At 34.7% G+C, this 14,966-nt stretch overlaps 1 protein-coding gene across 1 annotated transcript in view; it reads right to left on the reverse strand.

Annotated features, from left to right (window-relative positions):
• Positions 1-1,002: 1,002 nt before the first annotated feature.
• Positions 1,003-14,966, reverse strand: part of cmip (c-Maf inducing protein) — a 53,515-nt gene continuing 39,551 nt past the window's right edge. The window contains exons 13-21 of the mRNA XM_073929910.1: positions 13,473-13,521; positions 13,213-13,320; positions 12,999-13,115; positions 10,861-11,001; positions 10,612-10,659; positions 8,606-8,752; positions 7,049-7,154; positions 6,092-6,162; positions 1,003-3,640 (exon numbers count right to left, since the gene is read on the reverse strand). Of these exons, the coding sequence (XP_073786011.1) occupies positions 3,587-3,640; positions 6,092-6,162; positions 7,049-7,154; positions 8,606-8,752; positions 10,612-10,659; positions 10,861-11,001; positions 12,999-13,115; positions 13,213-13,320; positions 13,473-13,521 (841 nt within the window). The 3' untranslated portion in view covers positions 1,003-3,586. The remainder of the gene's footprint in view (positions 3,641-6,091; positions 6,163-7,048; positions 7,155-8,605; positions 8,753-10,611; positions 10,660-10,860; positions 11,002-12,998; positions 13,116-13,212; positions 13,321-13,472; positions 13,522-14,966) is intronic.

Here is a 14,966-nt window from a genome sequence, read left to right on the forward strand (position 1 = left end):
GGAGGGCCACAGCTCTGAACAGTTTTGCTCCAACCCTAATCAAACACAGCTAATTTAGAAGTCTTGAACACCGTGATAAGATGGATCAGCTGTGTTTGATTAGAGTTGGAGCAAAACTGTGCAGAGCTGCAGTCCTCAAAATTGAGTTTGAGACATATGGTATATACAGTCTGGTATATAGGAACACAATTCTTGGCACTATACACAATTTATTCTTGAAGTCTATACACTAAACATGTTTAGCTCTTTACACCAACACAATGGATTTGAGGAAATAAGGGAATAACACACACCTGGCCATAAAACAGCTGAGAAGCCAATTGTCCCATTATTTTTTGGTCCCTAAACAAGTGGGAGGCACATATGCAAACTGTTGTAATTTCTACAGCGTTCACCTGATTTGGATGTAAATACCCTCAAATAAAAGCTGACTGCCTGCAGTTAACGCACATCTTGATTTCATTTTATTTCAAATCTATCGTGTTGGTGTATAGAGCCAAAAATGTTAGAATTGTCTTTGTGCCAATATTTACTGACCTGACTGTATTTCTGTAGACCATTTTGAGGGATGTAAACAATAACAATGGTCCTAATGTACTTCCCTGCTTTACATTTTTCATTTCCATAGCCCCCTAGAATTCTAAACGGGTCCATATCTTTATAAACAACATTACGACAGCTGTTTTAACATTGAGATATGATTGAATTACCTTTTGTAACAGTTATTAAAATAGTTTGACAACGATTAGGATTTGTTCATGGGCCAATGGCATCACCACATTGAAATGGTCTATTACATATAAATGTGTATTTATAATTTGATGTAAACTTTAGAAAATTATATATATATATATATATATATATGTATATATATATATATATATATATATATATATATATATATATATATATATATATATATATATAAAATATATAAACTTTAACCTAACTACTGAGTGTTCAAGTAAAACTCGCCAATAAACATACGTTGGAAGCGTTCTATTTGAAACATATTCACAGACAGTTTATTTTGATTGAAACTGGTTCACATATTAGGCTTATTTTCCTGTTGAAGGTTGTGTGTTCTCATTACAACAGCCACAGAGCAGCAGCAGCAGCAACCCAGCTGAAGATAGAAGCAGAAAAACACAGAAGAAACAAGGGCAGCAGTTTTATCTGCAGAAACTCCAGGAGTCATGGGAAATGTAGTTCGTTCTGTATGTACACCACTGGGCCACGGGGACCCCACTCACATCTCATTAAGACTCAGTCTCAACTCAACATAGCAAAAAGCGCGCTTTAAAGAAAAAGAAGATGATGAAAATAATGAAACGTCATAATATGTTGTTGATAACGAGACACTGAAAACACAGATAGCACAGTGAGCTCCACAGGATATTACAAATTAATAATCCGCTGACTGAAGTATCCAATAGATCAGCCATCATCCAAAGAGATGGCTTTGGTTTTTTTTTTTTTTAACAAAATGAAGGCTGGGGGAAACCCAGCCCCCTAAATCCTTCCCGAAAAATGGTCCGCTGTTAAAAACGAAGACCATTACGAAATGTCAGTCACATTACCACGGCTTGAGTTTCACCAGTGTACAAGATGGCACAGGTTCAAGTCCACTCACAAACGCACCTAAATAACGCACACATTCTCAAATTGAATCCATCCGTTTACTTCACGCACACCAACTCTGTCCATCTTTCACTTTAAGAAACACATATTGATCCATGTGGTAAGTGGCTGAAGGGGGGCTAGTGATTTTACCCTTATATTAAAATCTGTATGATCAAATTGCAACATGCAAAAAGAGAATTAACAAACAAACAACCAACAAAAGTGGATAAAACGACAGAAAAAAAAGAAGAATTCAAATACAATAACAGTGCACTTGGTCTGGGAGCGGGAAAAGGGAACCAAAAAATATATATAGGTGACCGTATGCATGAATCTCAAAAACGAAAATGAAGGCAACAATGAGTCTCTCAAAATCTTGAGAGAAAGAGAACTCGGGAAATTATATATACACTCATATGTACATTATACAGTATGCAACTACGCAAGATGGCAGAACACAAGTTGGCGCCCTTATGGCACCCAGTACGAATCGCCCCACCACCCCCATCTCCGGACGGCATCTATATCTGTATGAAACCGAACACACACGCGCGCACACACACACACAAGCTGGACCTATGAAAACTGCTACTTTCAAGAAGGGGCGGCGACTCTGTCTAGATATATTTCAAAGTGGGAGTTGAGACAGACGCGCCTTTGTAAACATAAGAAAACTTCTCGATTTAAGTTACTACGGCAATCGATTGTTTACTTCCAATTGTTTTTCTTCCACCTCATTAGTCGAGCGATTGACTGTAACTTATTACAGTGGTCATAAACTATACGCCGATCACAAAAGCGAGAAAAACGAAATATAAAAAGGTTGAACTGCATAACATAGCACAAATCTTGGCTCGATTTGATATAAATATGCGAACATTGTCGACCGTTGTGGCAGGACGCTCGTGGTGGACTCCTATTGACCACTAGAGGCGAAGTTTACAGAGAATAATAAAGCCTGTTTTAAAAGTCCATGTTTCTATGTACAACTTTAGCGGACTTGAGTTGCTAGGTGATGCTATCTTTACAGAAAAACAATGTTTTAGGCACCATCTTGGTTCAGTATGCTTGACAAAAGTTCTTAAAAGGACCAGAAAAAAGGGGAAGTAGTCCCAGTCTACTTCCTGGACGATGTTCTCTTAAATATGGGTGTAAAATTAAAATTAAGCTGTACAATGTGGCTAAAAAATAAAGAAGAGGAGAAAGGAAATGACGAACAAAATAGATTTGTTTTCTGAGCAAAGCCCCTGAAAAGTCCGCATTAAAAATGGGGTCGATTTTCTATACAAACACACATTTATGAAAGCAGTGTATGGAAAAATATGCTTATTCAAGTCGATAAAAATGATTTTCAGAGCGATAGCGATATAGAGATGACATGTCGAGAAGTCAACACTTCTCATGTTTTACACCAGAATCCTCTCTCTCTTGAGAGAATGCACTAAATGACGAACTCTGAACCGAGAGGACCAAGCACACATGTAACAAGAACGAAAAATAATAACATGACGTGGAAATGGCTTTCCACACAGAAGGTGATATCAAAAGTGTACTGGAATGTGGCTCTGAATATTCAGGCCTTCACCAGATGCTGGTGCCACAGGGGAAATGGCTCCAGGTGGTTCAAGGAGAAAAGGGACGAATCAACTTGTCTTTTTAGGGGACGAAAAAAGGTACAGGTTAAAACGAGGGCCGTTGCTCCTCTGAGGGAGTTTGAGAGAAAGTCCCCTGATGATGTCATTAGAAAGGTTTCTGTGCTGTTTGATGATGTCATGAAACGTGTTCTGGCATTCAGATATGCCGCTTTAAAGAGCGTCCTTGTTTTCTGATGACACACTAGATGATTTTTGAGCATTTATGATATCACAAGGTCCTTGTTTGAATAAATACAGTCGTCCTTTTCTTGATTATGTCGTATTCGGATGATGTATAAGCGACTTAAAATCTCCTTGATGCGTTGCGTTCACCACGCCTCTGTGTAGCGAACATCCACTTCCTTTAGATTGGGTAGTTTGGCCTTTGGGAAGAGAGAGAGAGAGAGGTTTAGATGGTGAGATGTTTATAATGTGACATGTTCCTGGTTCAACATCTGTTCCTGGAACAGCATTCCTATCGACCCATCATTCCACTCTGATTTTAGAGTCAAGGTTACCATCGATTGATAGCTGAACCAGGAACATGTTGTGCTTGTGTAAATCACTATATGCATATGGGCAATAAAATACTGTGAGCGTGATAAGAGTTAAAGGTGAAGCGTGTCGCTTCTGCTCCATTAGAAAGAGCAAATGGAAGTGGAAAAATTGACAGTTCAGATTTGTTTTTTGAACACTCCTCTCCCCCACTCGGCTATTGTAAAGTATGCAAACTCATACTTTTGGTCAGGTTAAAGTTGCTGTTTTGTGCTGGCTGTAATGACTGTAATAAACTGAAAAACAGATGTCTAGAGCATCATATTTGGGTGAAATTAACCAATGAACTTGCACAGCTGTTCAAAAGTTTGGATCTGTGTGAAGTTGCATTTATTTGATACAAAACAGAGTAAAACAACCATTTTTTAAAATATTATTACAATTACGATTTTTAAAAGTTTTTTTCTTTACATCTATCTATCTATCTATCTATCTATCTATCTATCTATCTATCTATCTATCTATCTATCTATCTATCTATCTATCTATCTATCTATCTATCTATCTATCTATCTACTGTATCTATCTAATCCATCCATCCATCCAACTTAATTATAGACCAGATTTAATTATATTTTATTATAAATTATGATATTTTTTATTATTATTTTGCTCTTTAAAAAATGTTGCTTTTATTTATCTAGTAAACGATTAGTGGATATTTTTGCTGTTATTGTTCATGATTTGCTTTTGGAGTACATTTGGACTATAACCTAATCGCACATTCTAAGTAAAACTTGACTCTGATTAGATTTCTGGAAGCATATTGTACATTCATCCTGATAAGTTTACTAAAATAAAAAGTTGCTCAGTATGGTGTCAGGGACACAAATAAATGGGTAAAAAAAATGTTCTTAGTGTGTAAATGAAAGGGATTTTGTAAAGTTTTGCATAATGGCAGCAAAAAGATCATAACTTGCACACTGCGTTACCTTTTTCTTAATTAGTACAATTTTATTTTGAAATGTTTTGTAACAAAAACCTTTCCTGTCTTTGATTTAGCAGAATTTATTGCAGTATTAAAAAACACAAACAAAATCTTTTAGCTAGCTTCTTCTCAAATGAAAACAGGTCATTCCTCCATCACATAACATGTGGAACTGAGAAATCTTTAGCTGCAGAAAACTTAAGAAATTGTTATGTTACTTTCAGGATCTCTCAAATCTTTTGTCAAAACCCGGAATCCTGTTTAAGACTATATCAAAGGGTTATCCTGTTCTGTTGATACTAGATCTAATACACTACTAGACAGAGGGAATTTCGACTCTTGATCTTTTCACCTATTTAAACAGTTTATTTTTACTCTTATATTCTCATTTATTTATAACCTATCTTATTTTTTCAGAGAATATGTTTGTTTTAAATTAATTTTATTTTTATTTTGAGGGGAAGACAGTCTATGATTTTTTTATTCTGTATGCTACACTACCTGACAAAGGTCTTGACTTCAAGTTGATCATTTGATATCAGAAGTGCCGTATATGAAAGACAAAGACCTCTAGATTAGGCTTGTTTTACCAAAATAAAATATGATCATGCCTTGATTTTTAATTACTATGTCATGGTGCAGTGCAATGGAAAAATAATGAATAATGTCTATGACTCCCATGAGCTTGGAGGACTGCATCCATACATCTCTGCAATGACTCAAATAGCACAATTAATAAAGTCATCTGAAATGGGAACCAAAGTGTTCTTGCAGGACTCCCAGAGTTCATCAAGATTCATCAAGATGGGTTTATCTTCAATGTCACCTCCTTTATTTTACTCCAGACATGCTTAATAATGTTCATATATGGTGACTGGGCTGGCCAATCCTGGAGCACCTTGATCTGCTTTGCTTTCAGGAACTTTGATGCAGATCTCTCGCATGTCTCCAAACTGAATGTAACCCCAAATCATGATTTTTTTTCTTCAGCAAACTGTGAGAATCTTGGGTCCATGCAGGTTCCAATAGGTCTTCTGCAGTATTTGTGATGATTGGGATGCAGTTCAACAGATGACTCATCAGAAAAATAGTCCTTCAGCCACTTTTCCAAATGATCAACTAGAAGTCAAGTCATTTTTTGTTGCTCTTACATCTGGTATCGACAACAAGACTTTTGTCAGGTAGAGTATGTATGGTCTTGTTAAATGCAAAAAAAAAAAAAAAAAACCTTACTGACCCTAAACCTTTAAAAAGCAGTTTCCCTTTTTGCATATTAAACTGAGATAGGAGATGTAATATCATACATTTCAACTTCAAATTCAAGTTTCTGCTAAAGTCATTATCCTCTTACCTTCAGGTCCTCATAGGTGTCTGCGGTGAGTTTAGTGCTGTTCATATTCAGACTGCACAGACTTTTCATTGCTGCAAGGCAAATGTTACAATAAATTATCTGTTCAACATGTTAACTAATACAAACCACTTATTAATGCAACCAAAACGTAATAAAAAGGGTCAATTAGAAAAATAGATTCTGTCATCATTTACACATCTCCTCAGACCTTCACAACAAAAGCAGATGATGGTTTATATGATTCACATTGCATCTTAAAAAATAGGAGCTACTGAAAGCTGAAAGCTCATCTTCTATTACATCTCATTTGTGCTTGTGTTCATTAAAAAACACATCAGGGGGGGCGAATAATTCTGATTTCAACTGTATGTATGCATACGTGTACGTATATGTATAAAATGTCATAAATTTCTAAAACAATATTTTAGGCCTTAAAAAGTCTTAAATTTACTGATATGTTGTCTTGTAGGTCTTAAATTATTTTTAACAGGTCTAAATTTTCCTCTGTCCCCTTCAGACACATAACCACATTTCCTTAACTTCACTGATGTTAAAAACCACTGGTTATCGCGCGTTATGCGACGTGACCACTGAAAATGACATTGGAGATCTGCGGTGGAGAGCGAGATCATTCTCGAACAATGACTGGCTTCAGAAGACGCGAGTCATATTTGATGATAGTGGGGAGCTCAATGGTATAAATCAGCAACTTCTGTAAGAGTGTATGAAAAACAGGAGCTCGGACATTGTGTTCTTTGTGTTCCACAGAAGAAAGAAAGTCAGCCATACTGGTATGGAAGGAAATCATGGACTGTAAATCATGACAGAACTGAGAAGGCGGTTGGAATTGATTTAGATCAAGAGGTTATAAATCTAATTGGTTTCATTATGGCAGCAGCTGTTTCTCTTTTAGTTTGTAGATAATTGGATGTAAGATGTGCGTGAATGTGCTCTTACAGCTGAGGGAAAGCAGGCCCGCGTCTGTCACAGGAGTCTCACACAAGTTCAAAACCTGCAGACAGGCCAGATGCTCGGATAGCAAACGAAGACCCGCGTCTCCAAACTAAAACACACAAATCAAATCAATAAAAACATTTCATTTGCAGAATAAAACTTTCTTTTTTCGTCAGCAAGAAGGCATGAAATTGCTCAAAAGTGACAGCAAGGACATTTATACTGTTCTAAAATATTTCTATTTTACATAAATGCTGTTCATTCATACTTTTTTTGAAACAGATAATAAGAAATGCTTCTTGAGCATCAAAGTAAAGAATAAACTTTTAAAATATATTTAAGTATAAAGAGTTTATTTAATGTATTTGGCTGACTTGGCCAGGTATTGTCTGAGCCGGTGACATTCTTGCTGTGTGGCCGTGGTGTTAACCATTAGGCCTCCGTGCTGCCCTGACAAGGAAATGGGAGGAATAGGGGTGGAAGGGGGGATTCTTCAAGACGAAGATGGCTGAGGTAAGATACTCTGGTTATTTATAGTGGTTAAGGAGTCGTCTGATTGGTAAATCAGTGTTAGCTAATGTGGACCGCATTAGTTTTTTCTGAACAAAAATAAAACCATCTTACAGAAGACAAACTAAAAAATCATTCAAACATTATTTGCACAAACTGTAAATATATGGTTTGTGTGAGCAATAACTCTTTTGCGGTGCAAACTTGATGTTCTGAGTTTCTCTTACTATTTTACCATTAGTTTATTCTTTTGGTCATCTCAATGTTATTCAAAAATCTTGTCAGGCATATTTATAATAATAATAACTTAATGACCAATCACAAGACTCTATTTAAAAATTGACAGTGGCAAAATACTGCAATTTTAAATTATTATACCTCACCAGCATCCTTCAAACTAATTGGTTTTACCAGTTTATCATCATAAGCCGTTTTTAATACTCTAAAACAATCAAATTTAATGACTACTTCTTTTATATATTTAATTAAGAACAGATTAAAATAAGAACATAGTTTCATTTTTAGATGAATATATCTTTTACAATGAATGAGGATGTAACATTATTTGACCAATATTTTGACATTTCATTTTCACAGACATCAAAACAGACACTTTACTTACATTTAATATACTTTTATGTATATAAAACTACTTTTTTGATGCAGACATTGCAATCTTGTCTATGTCCCGCTTATGTAAATTGTATATGATGTTTCTTCATGCTCATTCTTTGAAGCGTGCTAGAATAGGGTCACACTTAACTTCAGTTCTAACTAGTGGCTTATTAACTGTATATTAATAAGATCTGAGTTGTTTGTTAATACTCATCAAGTACATAATCTGCATAATATTATTCTACATCCCTAGTCCTACTCCTTTATCTAAACCCAACTACCACATTCTTAACTATTAAGAAGCAATTTAGGAGTTTGAGACAAAAGCATTAGTTAATGGTTTTTAAATAGCAAGAACACTTACTTAAAATAAAGTGTGACCCACAATAGTAAAGATTTTCTTAAACGGTGTAACCAAGCAGATGAAAAACAGACCTGAGTGGACCACAGGTTGAGCTGTTTAAGAGATGGCAGTTTGATGAGCTGTTCGGCGCAGGCACTAGTGACGTTGGTGAAGGCCAAACTGAGGTTCTCCAGGTTACCAAAAGAACCAGAGCTCAGCAGACGGGCCAAGTCAGCATCCTAGAGTCAAAAAAACAAAGCCCTTGAGGATGGATTTTATGGCATGGTTTTAGAGCTGTGCAATATGACGACACATACTGTATCATATGGACAAAATAAAAGCTCTGCCGTTTCATACTATGATCGTTTATTTCATGATGTTACAAAATACATTGTTATGGTAATACTTTTTCTTTCTTTTTTATTTATCGGATTTTCTGCATGATAACATTCATTTTGTATTATTGTTTAACAACACTGCCCTTATGAACGCTCTCCTCTCTCTTTTTAATGGGAAGAATAAATAAAATAAATAAATAGAATAAATTGAGTAAACAAATAAACAGTTTAACAACAAGAAAAAAATTAATTAAATCAATAAAAAATGTGAACAAAATGAATGTATGAATAAGTGCTCAGCTTTAAGGATCAAGAGAGTTAGCCAGCAGATAATCTAAAAAGGATCGCTACATCTTGTTAAAGATTTTTAACACTTAAAGAGAATAAGACGTCTTGCCAGTAATCTATTTTATTTATATATTTATTTATATATTTATTTATTTATGTTGGACCTGTAATGATAATTTTTTTTTTAAGTTTTTTTTTTTATATTTTTTAAATAAAGTAAGTATATTTCTGAGTATATACTTTAAAATGTAAAACAAAAAAGAAACAGTCCTTTATTAGGGTTTCCGCAGGTTTAATCAAGTCAAACTTAAGACTTTTAAAGACCCTTTTAAGACCATTATAAATAAAATTTTAGACTTATACAGGGCTAAACAATAATAATTATTTCTATTTGCCCGGTTGGTTGCCAAAAATAAATAAATCTAATGTAATTATTTCTTAGCAACATATTTTAATGTGTCAAAACAAGAAAACTCTAGTTGTAAACACTTTCTTTTATAACAAATTTAACATTGTTAAAAGTATATTTATTATGGAGACAATGACATAAATGATCAAAAATATACATTTGTTAACTTTTGGTCCAAATTGACCGAGTATAATGTATCACGCAAAGTGATAAGTGGCTCTGTTATTATAATAAGGAATTGTGTAATAGTTTTAAGGTTTCTTTCCCTGATAAGAAAATTCAATTTAGAGAAAATGCTGTAAAAAAAAAGTCAAATAGCTATTGTAAATTGGATCTTTTTGCAATAAAAATAAAAACTTAAATATAAAAAAAAGTTTTATTGAGATGGATTGTTGATGATTCAATGGATTTCGGCCTGTTTATTTGGACAGAGAAAAATTTAGACCAGTTAAAAATAATTTAAGACCTACTAGACAACATATCAGTAAATTTAAGACTTTTTAAGGGCTAAAATATTGTTTTAGAAATGTATGACATTTTCTACATATACGTACACGTAAACATACATTTGAAGTCAGAATTATTCACCCCCCCCCCCCCCCGTTTATTTTTCCCCAATTTCTGTTTCACTGATTTCTTCAACACATTTCTAAACATAATAATTTTAATAAAAAAATAACTGCTTTTATTCTAGCCAAAATAAAACAAATCAGACTTTCTCCAGAAGAAAAAATATTATCAGACATACTGTGAAAATTTCCTGAATCTGTTAAACATCATTAGGAAAATATATTTTTTTAAAAATCAAAGGGGGGCTAATAATACTGACTTCAAATGTATATATATATATATATATATATATATATATATATATATATATATATATATATATATATATATATATATACAAATGGTACCATATAATGATATATATCGTTATCAGGATATAAATTGACTTATATGTGAGGAGATTTTTGTAAAATCACCCAGCCCTTTATGGTTTCACAAGGAAAACAACAACATCCACAAATACACATTGCAGTTTCCACAAACACAGACTCACCGTAGATTTTGAGGGCAGAGTGAGTCGAGTAGGTCCTCCTTTTCTTTGCTAAACAGAGAAATAGAGATTCATTTAAACAGCAGGTGGAGCTTGTGAGTTACAAGAGTAAAACTAGAAAGTTTGTAAATGGGTCACTTGTGTCTTTCTGTGTTAATGGGAGCACCGCTTTTAACTAAGAGTCTGATCTCAGACTGTGACGCCAGCAGTGGCTGTGCGTGGTCTTATCGAAGTCTCCATTTGCACGCTCACCAGTTCTTTAAGCTCCCTCTGTCTGTCGCACAGCTGCTCGTACATGCGCAAGCCGACCTGGGTACTCTCTAGGGTGGAGATGATCTGAAGCTGGGTGTCCTTGTTCTCGATGATGTTATACTCCAGCATCAAACACAAGATCTGCACAACATACACACACAAGGATGAATGTTGTGTCCTATGTGCAAGGTCACCAGGACTTAATTTTCAACACATACTGTAGATAATATTACACATATACTGTATTAATGGACTCTGTGGGACTATTCTAAATTGCTAAAACTGTCGATTTTATTCAACAACACGCAGTTTGTTGCATGTAAATTCCTCAAAAATGGTTAAAAAAGGTTAGTTACATTTATAAAGTTACTGTGACATTAATAATAGTCGAAATGATATCAAAGTTATTGTGACATTCATAATAGTGCCAAATAAGCATTACTGTAAAGTGCTCACAAGCCTATACACCGAGCACATAACATCTATCTTCATGTCTTGCTACTTTCACAGAATTTGTATAGTTTATTCAGATTCGAGAACAATATCTTTTTCAAATGTTTGCCTTTTAAGGCCCTAAAACATGCACTCAAAAAATTCTTCGGTGCTTGTAATGTAACCGCATACACTTATTCTGCACATTTGACTGATTGCTTGCATTTATTTACTATATTGTATAAGATTATTGTACGTTATGGTTTTATAATGATCAGCATTGATTATTAAAACTAATATTCAGCAAAAGAGAAGGTAGGCCTATGTTTCGCATTTTCAATGAAAATGAAAGGAGGCCTATATGTTACAGGCTCCATTTTGTTATGCATACAGTGAAAATGATGATCATATAAATATGAAGCTACATGACGCCTCAAAATTTTTAGTGTCTGTTAAATTATTATCAAAATGAAAATAGGCTGAAAATTATGTTATAAAGTACACTGTTTCCTTTAAAGATTTTGTTTTCCATTGTTTCCGAGTGTGTTTTCTATATCAAAAAGTTCAATTTTTGGAGAGGGTGCTCGTTGCAGAGCCATTTGAGGAGAGCTGAGCTCCAGCGAGTGGGAGCATGAGCTGTCGCTCCTCCTCCTGTAAGCTGTTTTAATGCGTACACCAACCCCACCCCTAACCCTACCCCCAGTGACATCACTCGTAGAAGAAGTTCAAAAAAGGTGGAGCTCAAGCTTAAGCTCCCCCTCGCTGGAGCTCAGCTCTCCTCAAATGGCTCTGCAGCGAGCACCACTTGAATTTTTGGCGCTCGAAAACTCCATAGTTTAGTGTGGACAAATGGCGTAACCGTAGCAAAGCTTTTTCAAACTAAAACGTATTAGTGTAAACGGGCCTAAAATGCCACAAAATCTGTGGAAAATATGAAAAACTGAGGTGTATTTTAGGCTTTAGCAAAATGTTAATTAATTGGCTACCTTTTATTATGTTTATTTGCTGATCAAGGCCCACTAAAACAAGTTATAGAAGATAAAATGGCTAATGAAGTGGAAAAAATGCAAAAAAAAAATTGAGAAAACATGGAATAAATGAGCAGATATAATTTCTGTATGTAATTACACATATTATTTAATTTTCAGTTTTTTTATGCAATAGTCATGGTCTGACTAGACTGTGGGTGATTCTGGATGTGTCCTTTTAGGCTAATGCAGAGTTTAGACTGAATGATTTTAGCCCTGATTTTGACTCGCCGACAGGTTTTAAGAAATCACAGACATATATGCCTGAAATCACAGGCAACTCGGAACTCGCTCACATGAGTAACAAATCACACAACTATCAAAGACGAATCGCTTATGAGTCTTTAACGCCTGTGAGAAAAATATAATCTGGGGCTATCAGTGATTGAAATCATGCGGTATGTGTGATTGAAAATAACATTGGCGACAGTGGCGTAGCGGGCGTGACCAGAGGGCTAGGGGCCATGCAGTTTGAAAACATCTGTGACACAACTACTTTGAAAATTGTGCACTTTGAATTTGGCATAAGACTAGCAAAACTAGTGGCGTCAGAAGCTTAAAGTCTGCCAGTTGGAAAAGTCCTTGAGTTGAACTGTCCTAAACATGTTACTTTGGTGTGCAGCTTTAAACCAAGCAATATATCAATTTAAACCAAGCAATATATTCAGTCATATGTACCTCCACCATGGTCTGGTTCCCCCGCAGGGCCAAGAGCATGCAGGGTCCCAGTTTATTTTCAGCCAGCGACAGCAGAAATTTCTTCGTCTTGTAGCAGGAACCCATGAGGATGTGGACCTGTAAGGACGAGTAATATCAGACCATAAATGTAAATATAGTGGTAAAACAAACGACCAAATGCAACATTTCGGATTTCATTCAAACACTTTCATACCATGCTAGCAAACAACTCTCCATCATCGTCGCAAGCTACGCCTCCAGGACTGTAGAGCTGGAACCAGCCATCTTTTCCAGAGCGCACGCTGAGCAAACAGGAGTGGACCTTAAAGAGACACGTGTACATACGGTTTACAATGGCTGAAGCTCAACAAGCCATTGTTTACTAAGCCTACAGTGGCAACTTTAAGCAAGCATGCGTTTGAAACTGTAAAGCAAACAACACCCTTTCAGCAAACAGCGGTTTTCCTGTCTCACCTCTTGTCTGGGATCTTCAGCAAACCTCTGAATGACATATTTCAGCTCTCTGTTAAAATGAGAAAAACAAGAGCTGTTAGAAGACATGAGGCGTATTTGACTCAAACACTTTTAGTAACGATTCTGGCATCACTTATTCATTGTGTATTGCTATAAACCCTTATTTCTGGCTCACTTTTTTCATGCAGTTACATTTAAAGGGGACTGAAAGTTTTAAATAAATGAAAAGAACCATAAGGTATATTAAGAAATGGTTTACAAGTATTCATTATTTTTGCAGATATTCAAATGTCAAAATGTTACGTTTAACAACCTATTATTGATCAATACTGGGAAATCACGCAATGCAAATCTAGAATATGAGTAAGTTTTGCGAAACAAATCTACAAATGAGGCATTCAGATACATTCTTGGCCATAAAATAGCTTGACTATTAAATATTTGATCCACTTTCTATTTTTGAGCCACCATTTTTTGATCCACATTTGATTTACCATATTCACTAGTATGAATTTAGAAGGCTTGAAATGTTGTATAGACCATTTTCTTGGTGTATTTTGTCAAATTGGAGCTCGGAAATGTTTATTAAAGTGACGAGTCAGGACATTTTCTTTTGCAGTTGTTACACAGGACTAAGAAAGACTTACATGTTTGAAAATAGGGTGGGAAAACGATGAGTGAATTAGATTTTTTTGTGTGAACTACACTGAGGTATCATAATGACTACACCTAACTTTCAAATCTTCATCACAACTCTTAAAGGAGCAGTTCAGCCAAAAATGAAAAATCTGAATTTCTTCTGTGAAATCTTCTGTGAAATTCTTCTTGAAAAAGTGTTAAAGAAATTTGGGAACCAAATAATATTATTTTCCAAATATCTTCCTCTATGTTTTACGTATGATCATTTACTCACCCTTGCACGGTTTCTTCCATGGAAAATAAAATATATTCAAAAGAACACATAAAGAAAAATCACCGACACATTATTTTTTATATGTAATTATATATTTAGTCTTCCTTTATGTTCCACAGAAAAACGTCATTGAGAATGAGTAAACGATGACATTAGTTTCACTTCTAGGTCAACTATCCCTATTCAAGCCAATCAGACGGTTAGTCATTTTCATATTATACATGCTATTACTTGTTATTATATATTTACAATGACTTTGCAAGTGAATAGCTTAAAATAATTAAAGAATAGTTGCCATCATGCATTTTGATCAGAAAAAGCAATTATTTTTATTGTATTACAAGTATACAAAGAATGTGTGTCTAAATATGCAAATTAGGCAGTTTTTTAATCATTTGTGCATCAATTTGCTAACTTTTCTAGTATAAAAATCTGAACATCAGAACATAAATTTTTTTTGTTTTTTTTACAGAAGGGATTTTGGGAATATCTTTTGATAACTTCATAATTCTAAAAAATTTTTTTAAAGAATACAATGGTAAAGTTTGTAAAATAAAATGTTTATAAAATTGAAGTGTGGT

Source organism: Danio rerio, chromosome 18 (assembly GCF_049306965.1).
Source record: "Danio rerio strain Tuebingen ecotype United States chromosome 18, GRCz12tu, whole genome shotgun sequence".
NCBI classification, from domain to species: Eukaryota; Metazoa; Chordata; class Actinopteri; order Cypriniformes; family Danionidae; genus Danio; species Danio rerio.